The 14,431-nt window shown below is 43.8% G+C and overlaps 2 protein-coding genes across 6 annotated transcripts in view; one reads left to right on the forward strand and one right to left on the reverse strand.

Annotated features, from left to right (window-relative positions):
- Positions 1 to 14,431, reverse strand: part of FBXO36 (F-box protein 36) — a 278,670-nt gene that overhangs the window by 204,312 nt on the left and 59,927 nt on the right. The window lies entirely within an intron of this gene.
- The window catches only part of TRIP12 (thyroid hormone receptor interactor 12), a 151,988-nt gene that overhangs the window by 133,099 nt on the left and 4,458 nt on the right, over positions 1 to 14,431 (forward strand). For all 5 annotated transcript variants that reach the window (XM_048865307.2, XM_048865310.2, XM_048865311.2 and 2 more), the window contains 2 exons: positions 5,452 to 5,616; positions 13,584 to 13,697. In XM_048865307.2, the coding sequence (XP_048721264.1) occupies positions 5,452 to 5,616; positions 13,584 to 13,697 (279 nt within the window). The remainder of the gene's footprint in view (positions 1 to 5,451; positions 5,617 to 13,583; positions 13,698 to 14,431) is intronic.

The raw sequence follows: 14,431 nt of genomic DNA on the forward strand, positions 1-14,431 counted from the left end.
ATTTTTCCACCCAATCACCCAACTCTCCAGAGAGTATTTGCTTGTAATTGCTTTTCTTTTTTCTTTTTTTTTTTTCTTTTTTTTTTTTAATTTAAAGTAGAGATGCAGCCATATATTTCATGTGGGTATGCACGCCATGTGCACTGGAGCAAGAAAACTTTGCCTACCAGTATCCATAGGATCAGTATCTGTGGCCACAGCCCCTCTTGTGGCAGTATAAGGGTGGTGCTGCCCCAACCGTCCGTTCCTTCTTACCAACCATGGCTACAGTTGAATGTCGCTGTGGTGTCTTCACCTCACACTTCCATTCTTTTTTTCTGGTAACTTTTCTTGTGTGTATATAGTAGTAGTACCTTAGTTTTGGTTAACTGTTAGTTTAGTGTTAATAGAGTAGTTGGCCGCCTGTGTGATGCCCTTCCCAAGGTTCAAGCATTGTCCATCCTGCATAGGGACCATCCACAATAGCAACCCCCACAGGAGGTGCTTGTTGCCTCTTGACGAGGACCCCATTGAGGTGCTTCATCTGCAAGTTGCTCACAAAGAGGACTCAGGTGGCGAGAGACTTGCTGTTGAAACAGCACCTTCTGGAGCAGGCCATGAGACCCACTTCAGCACCAAGGACCTCGTCTGACCAGCGGTAGCTTTCAGATCTGGCAAGTGATGCCACCCCACACTCTGGTTCTAGTGTTTTCCCACAAGAGGAAATGTCTTTTGTCCTCCTCTGATGTGGCAAGGAAGGAGGAGTGCTGACGGGCACTGTACTCCCTCCAGCACACAGGATGGAGCAGGTCAGTCCAGCTGCTCCTAGATACCACATCAAACCTAGCTACATTACCATTGAACAGAATTCCCCCAGGAGTAGAAAATAAAGCAAGTCGTAAACAGCTCAGTGGTCTCTCACAGTTCACTACCAGACCTCCATGAGACCAACCAAAACTTCAAGGAGACCTAGATTTCGTAAGAACGGTCTGTCTTCCACAGTGACATTGCAGTTGGTTACTTCTACCAAGTATTTGTTTTGATCGACTGATCGAGGGTCACAAATTGCTCCCCTTTCTGGATCATATGCTGCACCAACCTGTCCTCCATCACTCCTGTGGGGACAGTCTTTCCCCTTTCCTACCTTTCGGGAGCTCATCACTTCTGACATGGATCGTAGAAGTGGCTTCACTAGACTATTCCTTTCCTTTCAGTTCAGTTCCATCCACCCTTCCAACCCCTCTCCTCATCTTTTTTTTTCTTTTTTCTTTTTCAGGGACCCTTCTCACAAAAGTCTCTTAAGACAGGAGGAACAATCCTTCCTACTCATGACTTGATTAAACCTGTTCAGTAGACTTTGTAGGAAAAGACTTCCCCTCAAGATACTTCCCAGATTGGACTTCAGGAATGCCTTTGTCCTCTTCCAACAGTTAAGAACGGCAACATTGGCAGCACTAATTCCCTCTTTAGATCCTGGGTACTAGTTCATCTCCCTTGACTTCCAGGATGCACGCTTTCATATGCTATACATCCTTCCCAGAGATGCTTCCTACAATTCATCGTTGGCAAGGACCACTACCAATTCCAGGTCCCACCCTTCAGCCTTTCAACTGCCCCAATGGTCTTTAAAAAGCTCTTCTCAGATGTTGTAGCCCATCTTCATCAGATGGAAATAATCATATTTCCTTTCCTGGATAACTGGCTCATCAAGGGTCACTGTCTTTTTCTCAAGAAGCAGTCGGCAATCAACAAGGCCCGTATCCCCTTTCCACTTTTTGGGCCTTCACCTCAACATAGAAAAATCTAGAGTCATACCTTTACAGTGAATAGACTTAATTAGAGCCACTTACTGGCAAAGCATGCCTGCCAATGGAGAAGCTTGCTATACTGTCCAGCCTCATTGCCAGGCTACAAGAGCCCACAAACCACAGCAAGGGCTTGCCTTTGACTTCTGGACAACATGGCAGCCTGTGTATTTGTAATATTCCTGTCAAAACTACACTTCTGATGTCTTCAAGCCTGGCTTAGGTCTGTCTGCATCCCCAGCAAGCACTCTAACTATCCAGGTACGTGTTACCTCAGACAGTTCTTCACTTCAAGTGGTGGAAGGGATACCCAAAAGCTGTGTAGGAATTCTACTCTCGTGTCCATCCTGCACAAAGATAATCACCACAGATGCCTCCCTATGAGGCTGTGGTGCCCATTTTCAGGACAGCCCAGGGCAAGTGTCTCACTCCCACTGCCCCTAGGAACATCTATCTATATCAAAATTATAAAAATCACCAAGGAGGAGCAAGATCCCAGTACTTAGGCACAGGCAACATAAAACTCTAGAATTGGTGCATATTCCATCAGATAGTAGTTTATCTACCAAGGCTACAGAACAACATAGTGAACTCCCTAAGCAGGTATTTCTGTCACCACATAATTCAGCTCCCACTTATGGTTGTATTTCAGAAGATTCGGCTCAGCCAGGGCTCCCTAGAGAACTTTATTTGCATCAGTGTCCAGTGCGAAGAGCCAACACTTCTGCTGAGGGGCTGCAATTTGTTGGGAAATGCTGTCTGCTCACCTCCAAAACCATTGTTGTTCAATGTCTTGAAGTAGAAGTGAGAGATCTGTAGCCACCCTCCTAATGCCATTATGGCCACAGCAAGGAAAGCTTACCTCCAGAAGTGAAGATATTTTCAAGCCTAGTGTGTGGAACAGTCTGTCTCTTGAGTCTGTCCTCATGTACATTCTTGATTATCTGCTACATTTGAAAACTGTTGGTTTATTACTTAGTTAAATTTATGGTCCACCTGGCTGCATTTACAGCCTTTCAGTTACACTCCTCCCTCCCCCACATTAAGGGATTTTCAGTCTTTACTCACCCGACTACTCCAAGGATTAACCTTTTGTCCAACCTTTTGTCCAAGAGCCAACTCCACCATGGGGCCTTAAGACATCATTTCTCATAACCATCATCTTGGCCAGAAGGATAGGTAAACTAGAAGGTCCTCTGTCTGCTCCACTGTATACAGTGTTCTGTGTGAGTGATAAGGTGACATTACGTCCCCATCCTTGCTTTCTACTTAAAGTTGCATCCATTTCACATTAAGCAGGATGTTCATTTACTGGTGTCTTGCTCCAAGCCTTGCTTCTTAGAGAGGAAGCCAGTTTCCACACGCTTGATATAAGAGCTCTTGCCTTTTACCTCAACAGGAATAATCTCTTCAGGGCTTCTCTCAGACTCTATTTCCATCATGGAAAGAATGAAAGACCACCCAAAAACTGTCTGAGTTTTGGGATGCATCTTGACTTGTAATGATGCCTTGAAGGTACGTCCTCCACCTTTTGGTGACGACCATTCCATCAGATTTCCGTGTACCTCTGTGGCCTTACTGAAGAACATATCGACCTCAGGCAATGAAGTGAGCTGTAGCTCATGAAAGCTTATGCTCAAATAAATCTGTTTAGTCTCTAAGGTGCCACATTTCCTCCTTATATCTATCTCAGACACTTACAAGGCCACCAGCTGGTTTTTGGTGTACACATTTTCCCAGCACTGTGCTATCATGCATGCTTCTAGAGCAGATGCAGTCTTTGTTGATATCAGATGTGACGTGTATATCTCTCTTTTTAGGTGTATGCGTAATAGTGCCTCAAGGGGAAAAGCTGTTAAACAAGCATCACCATCTCTGTGCCACATGTCAGAAAGTACATGAGCCAGTAATACTGTAGTAGTGTTTTGATACTTCCAGAGATAAGTTAACAAGCCATTTTTCTTCTGCACAGTAGTGCATGGCCTTTATTTTAAAGGTGTCAATAAAATTAATGCTAGCAAAACCTACTAGTGATGGAGTTGTAGTTTGAGAAACCTGTAGTCATTTAGCCTTAGTCTGCTTGTGTTATGAGCGAGAGGTGTGATTCTCAGCTCTCCTGCACATATGCTAGCTCTCATCTGGGCTGGTATGCTAAAAATAGTAGCACAGCCACAGGAGAGCAGCATGGGCTATTCTCCTCAAGTATAAACCCACCTCAGCCTCATGGTACTTGGACAGCTAGCCTGTGCTGCAGTTGTGGTAGATGCCATTATTTTTAGCATGATAGCTCAGATGAGACAAAGTTCCAGTTTGTCTGTGTGATCTTGGAATCACACATCTATCTTATAGGATAGACATATGCTTAAATAACAGATTTAAAGGTGAACTGAAGCGCTTCCTGCACTGCTTTAGATGTTAGTGATACCATCAATTGTTGAAAGAAACTCAGGAGAGTGCACTTGGGTCTAGTCAAATAAATAAAGGTGGAAATGACTTGCAGCTGTGATGTCTTGTTTCAAAATGTGTAGGTCTATGCACATTCTGTTAACTTAAAATTTTAAACAGTTTTTACTAATTTAAAACTTGTTTAGTTCACTTTAAAGGATTTTTTTACACCAGGACTTCCTTATCTTTTGCAAGAAAAGTCCCTATTAAGCTTTGAGTACCCAAAATGCTAAGCTTTTATTGGGCCACTTAGTTACGTTTTCCTTGTAATGCAGCAAAGGCTCCTCCTGTGTTCCTTGTGAAACTCTTTATGGAAACCCATAGTGTAATCTGTTAATTTGCAGATTTATGGAAATATTCATATTCAGTTTTGTTTGCACATGTCCTTCACAATATGTGTATTCTTAGACTTCTGTGGATTTCTTCACTATCAACTGTAAATATCAACAATATTCTATTGAGGAGAATTGTGGTAGACTTTTCACATGTGTACTCATTTTTAGAATCTATGAACTTACCTATTCCTCATATTTTGAAAGGTTTCTTTAAAAAACATACTTTGATGCCACTTAATTGCCAATAAGTTGGCAGCAAATTTGTTCCCCAATTCACAATAGCAGCTAGTAGTCATTTTGACTACTGAGTTATGATCATGTATTGCCATGCACATGAGAACTTACTATTAGATGCAGAAGTTTGTCTCTTCTCTCCCCCATTTAATTTCCCAACAGTAAAAAGATTGAAAATAGTATGTATGCAGTATTATAGCTCTCATTTACTGTAACAAATATCTCATCAGAAAATCAATGTAATTCTTGGTGTTTAAGTTGATGGCTTCTACTCTTTTAGGCTCAGTTTTTTAGTCTGTGTTAAAACAAAGCCCTGGTTTGGTTTGTTTTTTCACACCAACCCTTACTAGCTGTCTGATTCTGCTTTGAAGTAAAGTAACTCCAGAAACATCAGCAAAACTATGCTTGTTCACAGTCAAGGCAGATGTTATTGACTATCTTGATTAGTTAACTTGTTTTATATACATTAAAAGTTAAGATTAAAGGGGAACAAAAAGTACTGTAATCTGTAGCTGATCTGTTTCAATAACTGGTCTGCAATGAGTATTGTGTATTTAGTAACCAATATTACATGTGTTAGAATGCTAAATAATTTGATAAACTAATGTAAGTGACTGAATTATTCACTGGCTTTCATTTTCAATTTTTTTTAGACCAAAGAAAGTTTACAGTATGCATTGGAGACCCTCAATATGAATGGCTGCTCAGTGGAAGATCTAGGGCTGGATTTCACATTACCTGGGTTTCCCAATATAGAGCTGAAAAAAGGGGGAAAAGATATGCCTGTCACCATCCACAATTTAGAAGAGTATCTCAGAGTACGTAAAAGCAAAGCTGTAATTTTTTTAATCACATAACTCTCTTCCTGTCTTATAGTTAGTTCAAAGTAGTTTATTTTAAGATGCTTCTTTTTTGCGAATTGGTCATAGCAGTAGTACTTTTCAGCTGGTTGCTTCTGTTTGTCTGAAGGCCCTGGTAAGAAATTAGAACAAATACTTTGAGTCTTTGTAATATACAACTTGACTGTAGAAGAATCTGTTCCTTAAGGTTTCAGAAAACTTATTTTGTATCCATGGCAAATGTAGTCCTAAATGGCATGATTTTTCACTGGGAGCCGTGGGTTCTTAGCACCTCTGAAAACAAGCCAGAAATTACTGGGCCAAGTATTGAACCAATACTTTGGACTAGTAGTGCAAAACACTGCTACGCAAGATTATGGGCTTCTGAAATGACTTTGGGACTCTACCTCTGCAAGCCAGACGGTATGTGGAAGGTGAGAGTCTTCAGAATTCTGCTTGAATCACTTTTTTGTCCACCCTAGCAACTGGTTTTATAAAATCTTGAGTGCTATTTTTCTTGACACCTTTAACTTATGTCTTTGTTCACTTCAGAACTCGCTTCCACAGAATATTCCAGATGGTAATAAATGGTAGTAGATCAGGGCTGGCCAAACTTTTTGGCCTGAGGGCCACATCTGGGTGGGGGAAACTGCTTGCAGGGCCATGAATGTAGGGCTGGGGCAGGGGTTTGGGATGCGGGAGGGAGTGCAGTGTGCAGGAAAGGGCCCGGGGCAAAGGAGGGGCGTGGGATGTATGAGGGGGCTCAGGGAAGGGGATTGGGGTATAGGAGGGGGTGCACAGTGCAGGAGGGGGCTCAGGGCAATGGTGCATGGGGGGTTCGGCAGGGGCTAAGGGCAGGGGTGCAGAGTATGGCATGGGGCTGGGGTGCAGGCAGGGGGCTCAGGGCAGGGAGTTGGGGTGCAGAAGGGGTTCGGCTCCTGCCCGGTGCCGCTAGCGACTCCAGGGTGGCAGCGGCGCGCACTGGGGCCAGGGCAGGCTCCCTGCCTGCCCTGGCCCCAGCCCCGTGCCTCTCCAGGAAGCGGCTGGCCCTGCAGTCCCTGGCTCCGCACACTGCCCTTGCCTGTGGGTACTTCCCCCAAAGCTGCTATTGGCCACGGTTCCCTGTTCCCGGCCAATGGGAGCTTCGGGGGAGGTACCCACAAGCAAGGGCAGTGCTCTCAGCCCTCTGCCTCCCCTCCCCCAGGGGCCGCAGGGACATGGTGCTGGCCACTTCCGGGAGACGCGCGGGGCCCGCAACACCACGGGGGTGGCAATTCCACGGGCCAGATCCAAAGCCCTGGGGGGCCGGATCTGGCCCGCAGGCCATGGTTTGCCCACCCCTGTAGTAGATAGAACGCCCCCAATTTCCTACTGCACAAACCAAAGTAAACTTGCAACTTTTAATAAGCAAGATCATAAATGCTGTGGTGATCAGTTTCCAGCACTTAGAAAATTTAGTACTGGGACTTCTGCCTGATCATGTAAGTAGTCAAGTTTTCTGCTCCCATACATTTTGAGTCTGAGTGCTTTGGCCATATGCATGCCACCCCATGTATTTGAGTTCAGATTCTTTTAATCAGCAGTGTCCCACTGAGGGCTGCACTTGTACCCCAAGTGTCCTCATGCCTCACATAGATGGTGAAGCAACACTAACTGCTCCTCAGTTCCTTCTCACCACCCATGACTCAGTCAACAACCCTGCAGTCTGAGCCTTTTTGCTCACTGTGTGCCTTATCACTCTGTGTAAATAGGAGTTCTTCTAGCGATTCCATATGTCCACTCCATTCTAATTTTATGTGTGCCTTATGCACAGTTTTCAGAGAATGTTTTCCTTCACATTAGGGTGGCTTGAGCGCCCTTTGCCGTTGCACACCACTGCATGGCGGTATAGGAGGATGAAACTGCCCCCAGCTCCTTCTTACTGCCAGTGCAGGTTGTTGCAGCACTTTCAGTCTTTCTATCACAGGTTTATTTCCCTCATTCTTTGTATACAGCTTGTTTGTTTAGTAGTGGTTAGATACAGAGTATAGTTAATCTTAGTGATAGGTTTCAACATTTAGGTCTCTTTTAGGCCAAATTTGATTACCTGGACCAGAACTGGAGCCATGTCTTGCTCTCCAGAGTTTAAGTCCTGCTGGTTGAGTGCCAGGCTGATGCCAGTCAGTGACCATATCCCAGCTGTCTAAATTGTTTGGAGTGCCACATCAGTGACGAGCGTCGCATTTGTAGAGGGTTTAAGCCTCACTCTAGAAAAGAGCAGCGAGACTTAAGTGTCTCCTTTATGGAGATGGCACTTCGCCTCCATTGGAGCAGTCATGTTCAGAGCAAACTCCAAAAGTAGCACCATCAGTACAGAATGCATCTCCCAAGATGTCTTTAGCACCGCATTCTATGTCTCTGATAGTGAAGAGATGTAGACCTCATTCAGCAAGACCTTTGGTACTGGGGCCATCTAGAAGCAAGGACGCCAGGGGGGACTCTGAAGGGAAGTGTTCCCCAAGAGTTCCTCTGCTAAAAAGGGGCTCATAGACTCCAGAACCTATACCAGGTCAGTCACAGCTGACCCCTGAAGTCGCTATACAAAGACACTAAACTCAGCACACAATTCTGGTACTGACAACGCCAAAGATGTATGCTTCCTCCAGAGAACTGCTTGATCTTCTGGTACTGGTATCTCCTGTGGTACAGGAAGGGTTTTGGCTGGTACCAGAAACTAGTTCCCACACTAGCTCTGCAACAGCATGCAGTACCTAAAGAGGCCAGTACATTTCAGGGGAAAGCCTGGTACCACCATCCCCGAGTTTGGCTTTACCGGTCTCCTGTCCACAGAGATTCTGCTCCACCGCTATTGCAGGACTTTGAGCCATCTTCATTGGATTCGTAACTGGGGTCTCGTGTCACATACTAAAGGGGAAGCTTATCCTCTATCAGTATGGTCCATGGATGTCACAGCAGTCTCAGCACTGGCCACATTGCAAGGGGCAATGGCCTGTGCAACCATGGGGCCCACCACTACATCAATGGCTTTTATAGACACAGTTGGTTTGCCTCCCTTCACCTTTGAGTTGACTTTCAAGGGTGCACAAGATCATCAGCGCCACAGACAACATTCTCAGATGCCCAGGACAGGTACCAAGCAGCTGCAGGTTACTCAAACAGTTCCTCCACCATCAGAGGCAGATTAGTCATTGCCTCAGTGACCTAGTGCATGGTCTTCCTCAAGACCATATGAGGCTGTAGAGATGAGCGATTCACCACCACTGGAGGATTACAGGCTTATCAATAACTTCTTAAGAGTGGCTTTGGTGCTAAACATTCAAGTAGAAGAGATCTGTGAGAAATCCAACAAGCTAGTGGACATTTTAGCCTCTCTGGGGCCCTCCAGAATGGCACTACTGACTGAGCAATTGTGGAGCCACTCAAAACACTTTGGCAGACCCCTTCTTCCATATGGCTAAATGGACAGAGGGGAAATACTAGTCCCTCCTAAGGGTTTAGAATAACTCTGTACTCTCACCTGCCCCCAAGCTCTTTGGTGGTGGCAGCTGTTAATGAGTGTAAGAGAGAGGGCACCAAGTGTTGACGCCAAAGGGTAGTAAAGAATCAGAGGCTGGATTTGTTTGGTTATAAACCTTTTATTTGTCGGGAGACCTACAACTTAGAATTGCGAATCAGCAAGTTCTCCTAAGTTGCTACAATTTCTCCCTATGGGAAAACATCCTGAAGTTTAAATATGAGGCTACTGGAGGACTTCATTCTGATGGTAGAGGAGGGTAAGTGGTGGCTTGGACTCAGCAGCTCAGTCCATGGTATCTGTTCTATGAGGAGGTGCTCATAAATGCAGTCTCCCTGCTGAAATACAGCAGACCATCCTAGACTTGTTCTTTGAGAGTCCTCTCATCTTTTTGGAAAAGATGCACAATAGGCTACATAGCCTAAAAGATTCCAGAGCAACACTGAAGTCACTTGGAATCTTTACACCAGCAACAAAGAGGAAGCAGTTCCGGCCCCAGCAGGCTCACAGAGCTTTATACCTCAGCCCCAAGACCTGCTGAGAAGAAAGGGCAGGAATTACAGGCAGTGACCATCTTCCTCCCTCCCTCTGCAACAGTAGGTTCCTCTCAACTAGCAGTCCAGTCCAAGCATGCATTTTGATACAAGTAACTACAAGTGCATCTGTTCCTATCCATATCTTTGCCAGTCATCTATCCCACTTCCTTTGTGTTTGGACTCCTATCATATGGGAATGGAGAGTCCTAAGCCCAGTGGACCTCGGGTATTTTCTTCAATTTGTTTCTATCCCTTCTTCCCACCACCCTTCCCTGACCCTCTTTAGGGACCACTCTCACAAGATGGTTCTTGGAGCTCCAGTCTCTCCTTCTAGTAGGTGCTACAGAGGATGTTCCTCTGTTCTTTTTTTTTTTTTTTTTTTCAGGGGAGGGGGTGTTATTCCCAAAGCAAAAGGTGGTCTCAGACGTATTTTGGATCTAAGAGTTAAACAAGTACCTGAAGAAAATAAAGTTTTTTGTATTCCCTGGAATAGGGCGACTAGTATGTTGCCCTTGACTTAAAGGATGCTTACATCCATATAGTGATCTGTCCGGATCACTGGAAGTTTCTCAGGTTCATAGTGAATGGAATCCACTATCAATTCACAGTACTTCCGTTCCATTTATCAGCAGCCCCTTGCATTTTCACAAAGTATATGGAGCCAGTAGATGCATATCTGTGGAGATTGCCCGGATGACTGGCTGGTGAGAGGCTGGTCTGAGTATCAAGTACTGTCCAACATGACCATCATTCATTCCAGCTTCAGTGCCCTGGAGCTGTTACTCAGTCTGGCTGAAACAATTCTAAAACCTCCACAAATAAAAGTTTATTGGAGCATTCTTGGGTGCTATGGAAGCCGGTGCATTTCTACCCCAGTCAAGGTTCCAGATGCTCCGAGATCTGATCTTGGATCCAAAAGCACATCCCATTACCACAGTGTACCCTTGCCTCAGACTTCTGGGGCACATAGCAGCATGGCAGCATGTACCTACGTAATACAGCATGCCAGAGTACACCTCAGAAGGCTTCAAGGAGGGTTAGCGTCAGTGAATGCCCCCTATCAACATCTAGACAGTGTTTTGCATTCCAGAGGTAACTTGGTCCTCTTTGGACTGGGGGACAAACTTTCAAACATTTATATGGGAGTTCCTTTTGTGTCTTCGCAACCAATGTTCATGTTGGTCACAGATGCTTCGTTCCTTAGTTGCGGGGCATGCATCAAAACCCTGCAAACTCAAGGGCTGTGGTCTTCCCAGGATCTGAGGACTCTCATAAATGTTAGGGAGCTATGAGCTATCTGTCTAACCTGTTACTGTGCAGAAAAAAATCTTAGTGTTTAATGGACAACACTGCGACTATGTTCTGTGTAAACTGACAGGGAAGAGTGCATTCATCCCAACTCTGCCAGGAGGCAGTTCTGCTTTGGGAGTTCTGCATAACCAACTCCATTCACCTCAAAGCTGCTTACCTCCAAGGAGAGCAGAACATATTGGCAGGTCACCTAAGCAGATCAGTCTCTGCTCACCACAAATGGTCACTACATCTGCACATGGCCAGGTCTGTCTTTCAGCTGTGGGTGACTCCCCAAGTGGACCTGTTTGCAACAGAAAATGCTATCTGTTCTGCTCCCGGGAGGTGGGAGGCAGTGTCACAGCTCAGGTTTGTTGGTTGATGCTATCATTGGGCCAACTCCCTGCTTTGCTTGCCGTTCCTCTGATACCATTACTACCCAGAGTTCTGAAGACATTCAGGAAGTGCTTCTGAATCGCAGAAAGCCTTCAATAGGAGTACTTACCTGGCCAAATGAGAGAGACATTTCTGTTGAGAAAAGATAGAAAAATGTTTCCCAATGCAGGCATCCATTACCCACATTTTCAATTATCTATTGCACCTAAAACATCAAGGTCTGACAGTTCCAATAAAATATATTTGGCAGTGATTTCAGCATTTTATTCTCCGGTGCATAATTGCTTTTTTTCTAACCCCATAACTATTAGATTTCTAAAGGGGTTGGACAAGTTATACCCTCAGGTGCATCAACCTGTTCCTCCAGGGGATCTCAACCAGGTACTAACAAAAAGTAATGGGACCTCCCTTTGAATCTCCCACAACTCGTCGTCTGTGCAACCTCTCTATGAAAGTGACGTTTCTGGTTGTGAAAATCTCAGCAATGAGATTTGGCTGAATTGAGAGACTTGCTTTCAGAGTCTCCTTATACAGTTTTCCATAAGGATAACTTACCTCCATTCTCACCTAAAATTCCTAACAAAGGTGGCCTGCAATTTCCACATTAACCAGGTAATTTTTCTGCCAACATTTTACCCAAAGCCTTACATTCTTACAGATGAGCAGAAGCTTCATTCATTGAATGTGAAGAGAGCATTAGTATTCTACTGGACCACACTAGGTCCTTTAGGTCCTCAGTGGAGTTGCAGATTGTGTGAAAGGTAAACTGGTTTTCACTCAGAGGATTTCCTCTTGTATTCATTTGTGCTATGAATTAGCTAATGACTTGCCGCCACCCAGAGTATTGGCTCATTTGACTAGAGTGCAAGCAACTTCAGTGGCTTTCCCAGTACAAGGACCTATTTGAGATATTTGCAAAGCGGCAACCTGGTCATCAGTTCTCACATTTGCTGCCCATTATGCCATTTCCTGTCAGTCAAGGAGTTTCTGACAGGCTGTTCTACAATCGCTGTTGGGGTAGAGCCTGCCTCCATGTTAATCTACTTGTGAGTAACCAACAGTGGAATGGACATGTGCAATCACTTGGGGGGTAGGGGGTGTTACCTGCCTTTCTGTAACTGTTGTTCTTTGAGATATGTTGCACATGTCCATTCTACAGCCCACCCCACTTCTCTTAAAAGTGGGAGGTAGGGGAAGACTAGATTTTTTTTTCCCCCTCTTCTTTGTATTTACTTTCTCTGAAGTCCAATAAACTGTTAAACCTTGTGGGATAATTGGGAGTAAAATTCTCCCAGGTTACTCTTCTCATATTAACATTCACATTCTAAAACCAACCAATGCATATCTAGCAGGAAAAAATATTCAGTAGAATAAGGATTTCTATTTCAGAAATTTCCAGAAGGATACATTTCAACATAATGCTATTTCATGAGGAAAAAATAACTAACTTTATCTAGATTTTGATGCTAGATTGTAGGTGTTGTGCCATTCAATATGTTTTGACCATAGGAAATATGACTTATACAACTTTTTTTAATGTACCTTCTTTAATAACCCAAGCTTAGCTGAGCACTTTAAATGCTTAATAAATATTTACCTCAATTTTGGGGGAATATTATACATGGTATTCTAGCTGCATAGTGTATTTCAAATGGATTTTTAGTAAGATTTGAATGGGAGTCGTGTGTCTGATTTCAGAAGCAGGAGAACATCTGTTTGTTAGCGTGACAAGTACATCTGGCAGACTTACTCTTGTTCAAGAAGATATATCCAATTTCTATTAAACTAGTTAAGAACAAATTCCCTGTTTAAAATGTCTCATTTGCATATTGGGGGTGAGGTGGAAGGATTATACAGGTCAATATTTTACTATCCAGTTGGTTTTTAAACATATGCCGTAACCAAATTTCAGTTAGATTTAGAGTGACATATCAGTCTCTGGAGGAAGTTGTTTTCCCTTTCTAGGTACAACTGTGTTGCATTGGTACAACAAATATGCTGGTGTTGGGCTGGCGAGAGGTGACTGAAGTGGTGCAACATTGTACAGCACCAATCAGGCTCAGGTTCACACATCTTTATATGGACATGTGGTTATGTTGCTGATTCTTTTGCCAAGTCATCATATCCTTTGTGTAACTCCACTGTTGAATATTCACATAGCTTCTCATAGCCTGTTCACTTATTGTAGTTTTTTCTTCTTTATTTTACAGCTGGTTATATTCTGGGCACTAAATGAAGGTGTTTCCAGACAATTTGACTCTTTCAGAGATGGATTTGAATCAGTCTTCCCCCTCAGTCATCTTCAGTACTTCTATCCTGAAGAGGTTGGTAGATGTGAATTTATAACTGATATCAATCAGTTACGTAGATTAATATTAATCTACATTCTTAAGCCCATATTTAGTTATGGGCAGGTTATTGTGTAATTCTCTCTCACAAATAGGGCAATATATTTCTGAAACTCCTGTACCAAGACAATTCAGTGAGTTTTAAACTATGTACTTAATTTGTACATAGAGAGACTTCTGTATTTAATAGTAGTTCTAATTAGTATTTCTGGTAGTGGATTTTATTTTCTGCAGTATCAAATTTAGTATATTGTAACTCTTTTTTTCCCCAAAGAAAGTAATACATCCACCCTAAATGCAAATTTCTTGATTCACATATTCCCAGTGTATTGGAGGACACTAGAGGAATCAAGAAGCTTCATAACTATTTATTATTATATTGTGGTAGCAACTACTGGTTGTAGACATGGACCAGGACCCCATTGTGCTAGATGCTGTACACAAACAGAACAAAGACTGTCCCTGTCCCCGTCCGCAAACCTCTTATAACGAAGTGTAAGAGAAGAGACAGCGGGTAGTTATAGTTGGATGCAGGAGCACAAGGAAACAATGAAAGAGTACTGATCAGCATGGTAGGTAATGGACACAGCACACCTGCTGCCTAATCATTGTGAAGGTTTTTGTAGGCAATGGAGGGACTTGAAGGATGGCAATGAGGTAGATTTGTGGCCGTTTATAGGGAGAGTCTTCCAATGGCTAGGGGCAGCAGG

The sequence above is a fragment of the Caretta caretta genome, chromosome 9, assembly GCF_965140235.1.
Source record: "Caretta caretta isolate rCarCar2 chromosome 9, rCarCar1.hap1, whole genome shotgun sequence".
Taxonomy (NCBI): domain Eukaryota; kingdom Metazoa; phylum Chordata; order Testudines; family Cheloniidae; genus Caretta; species Caretta caretta.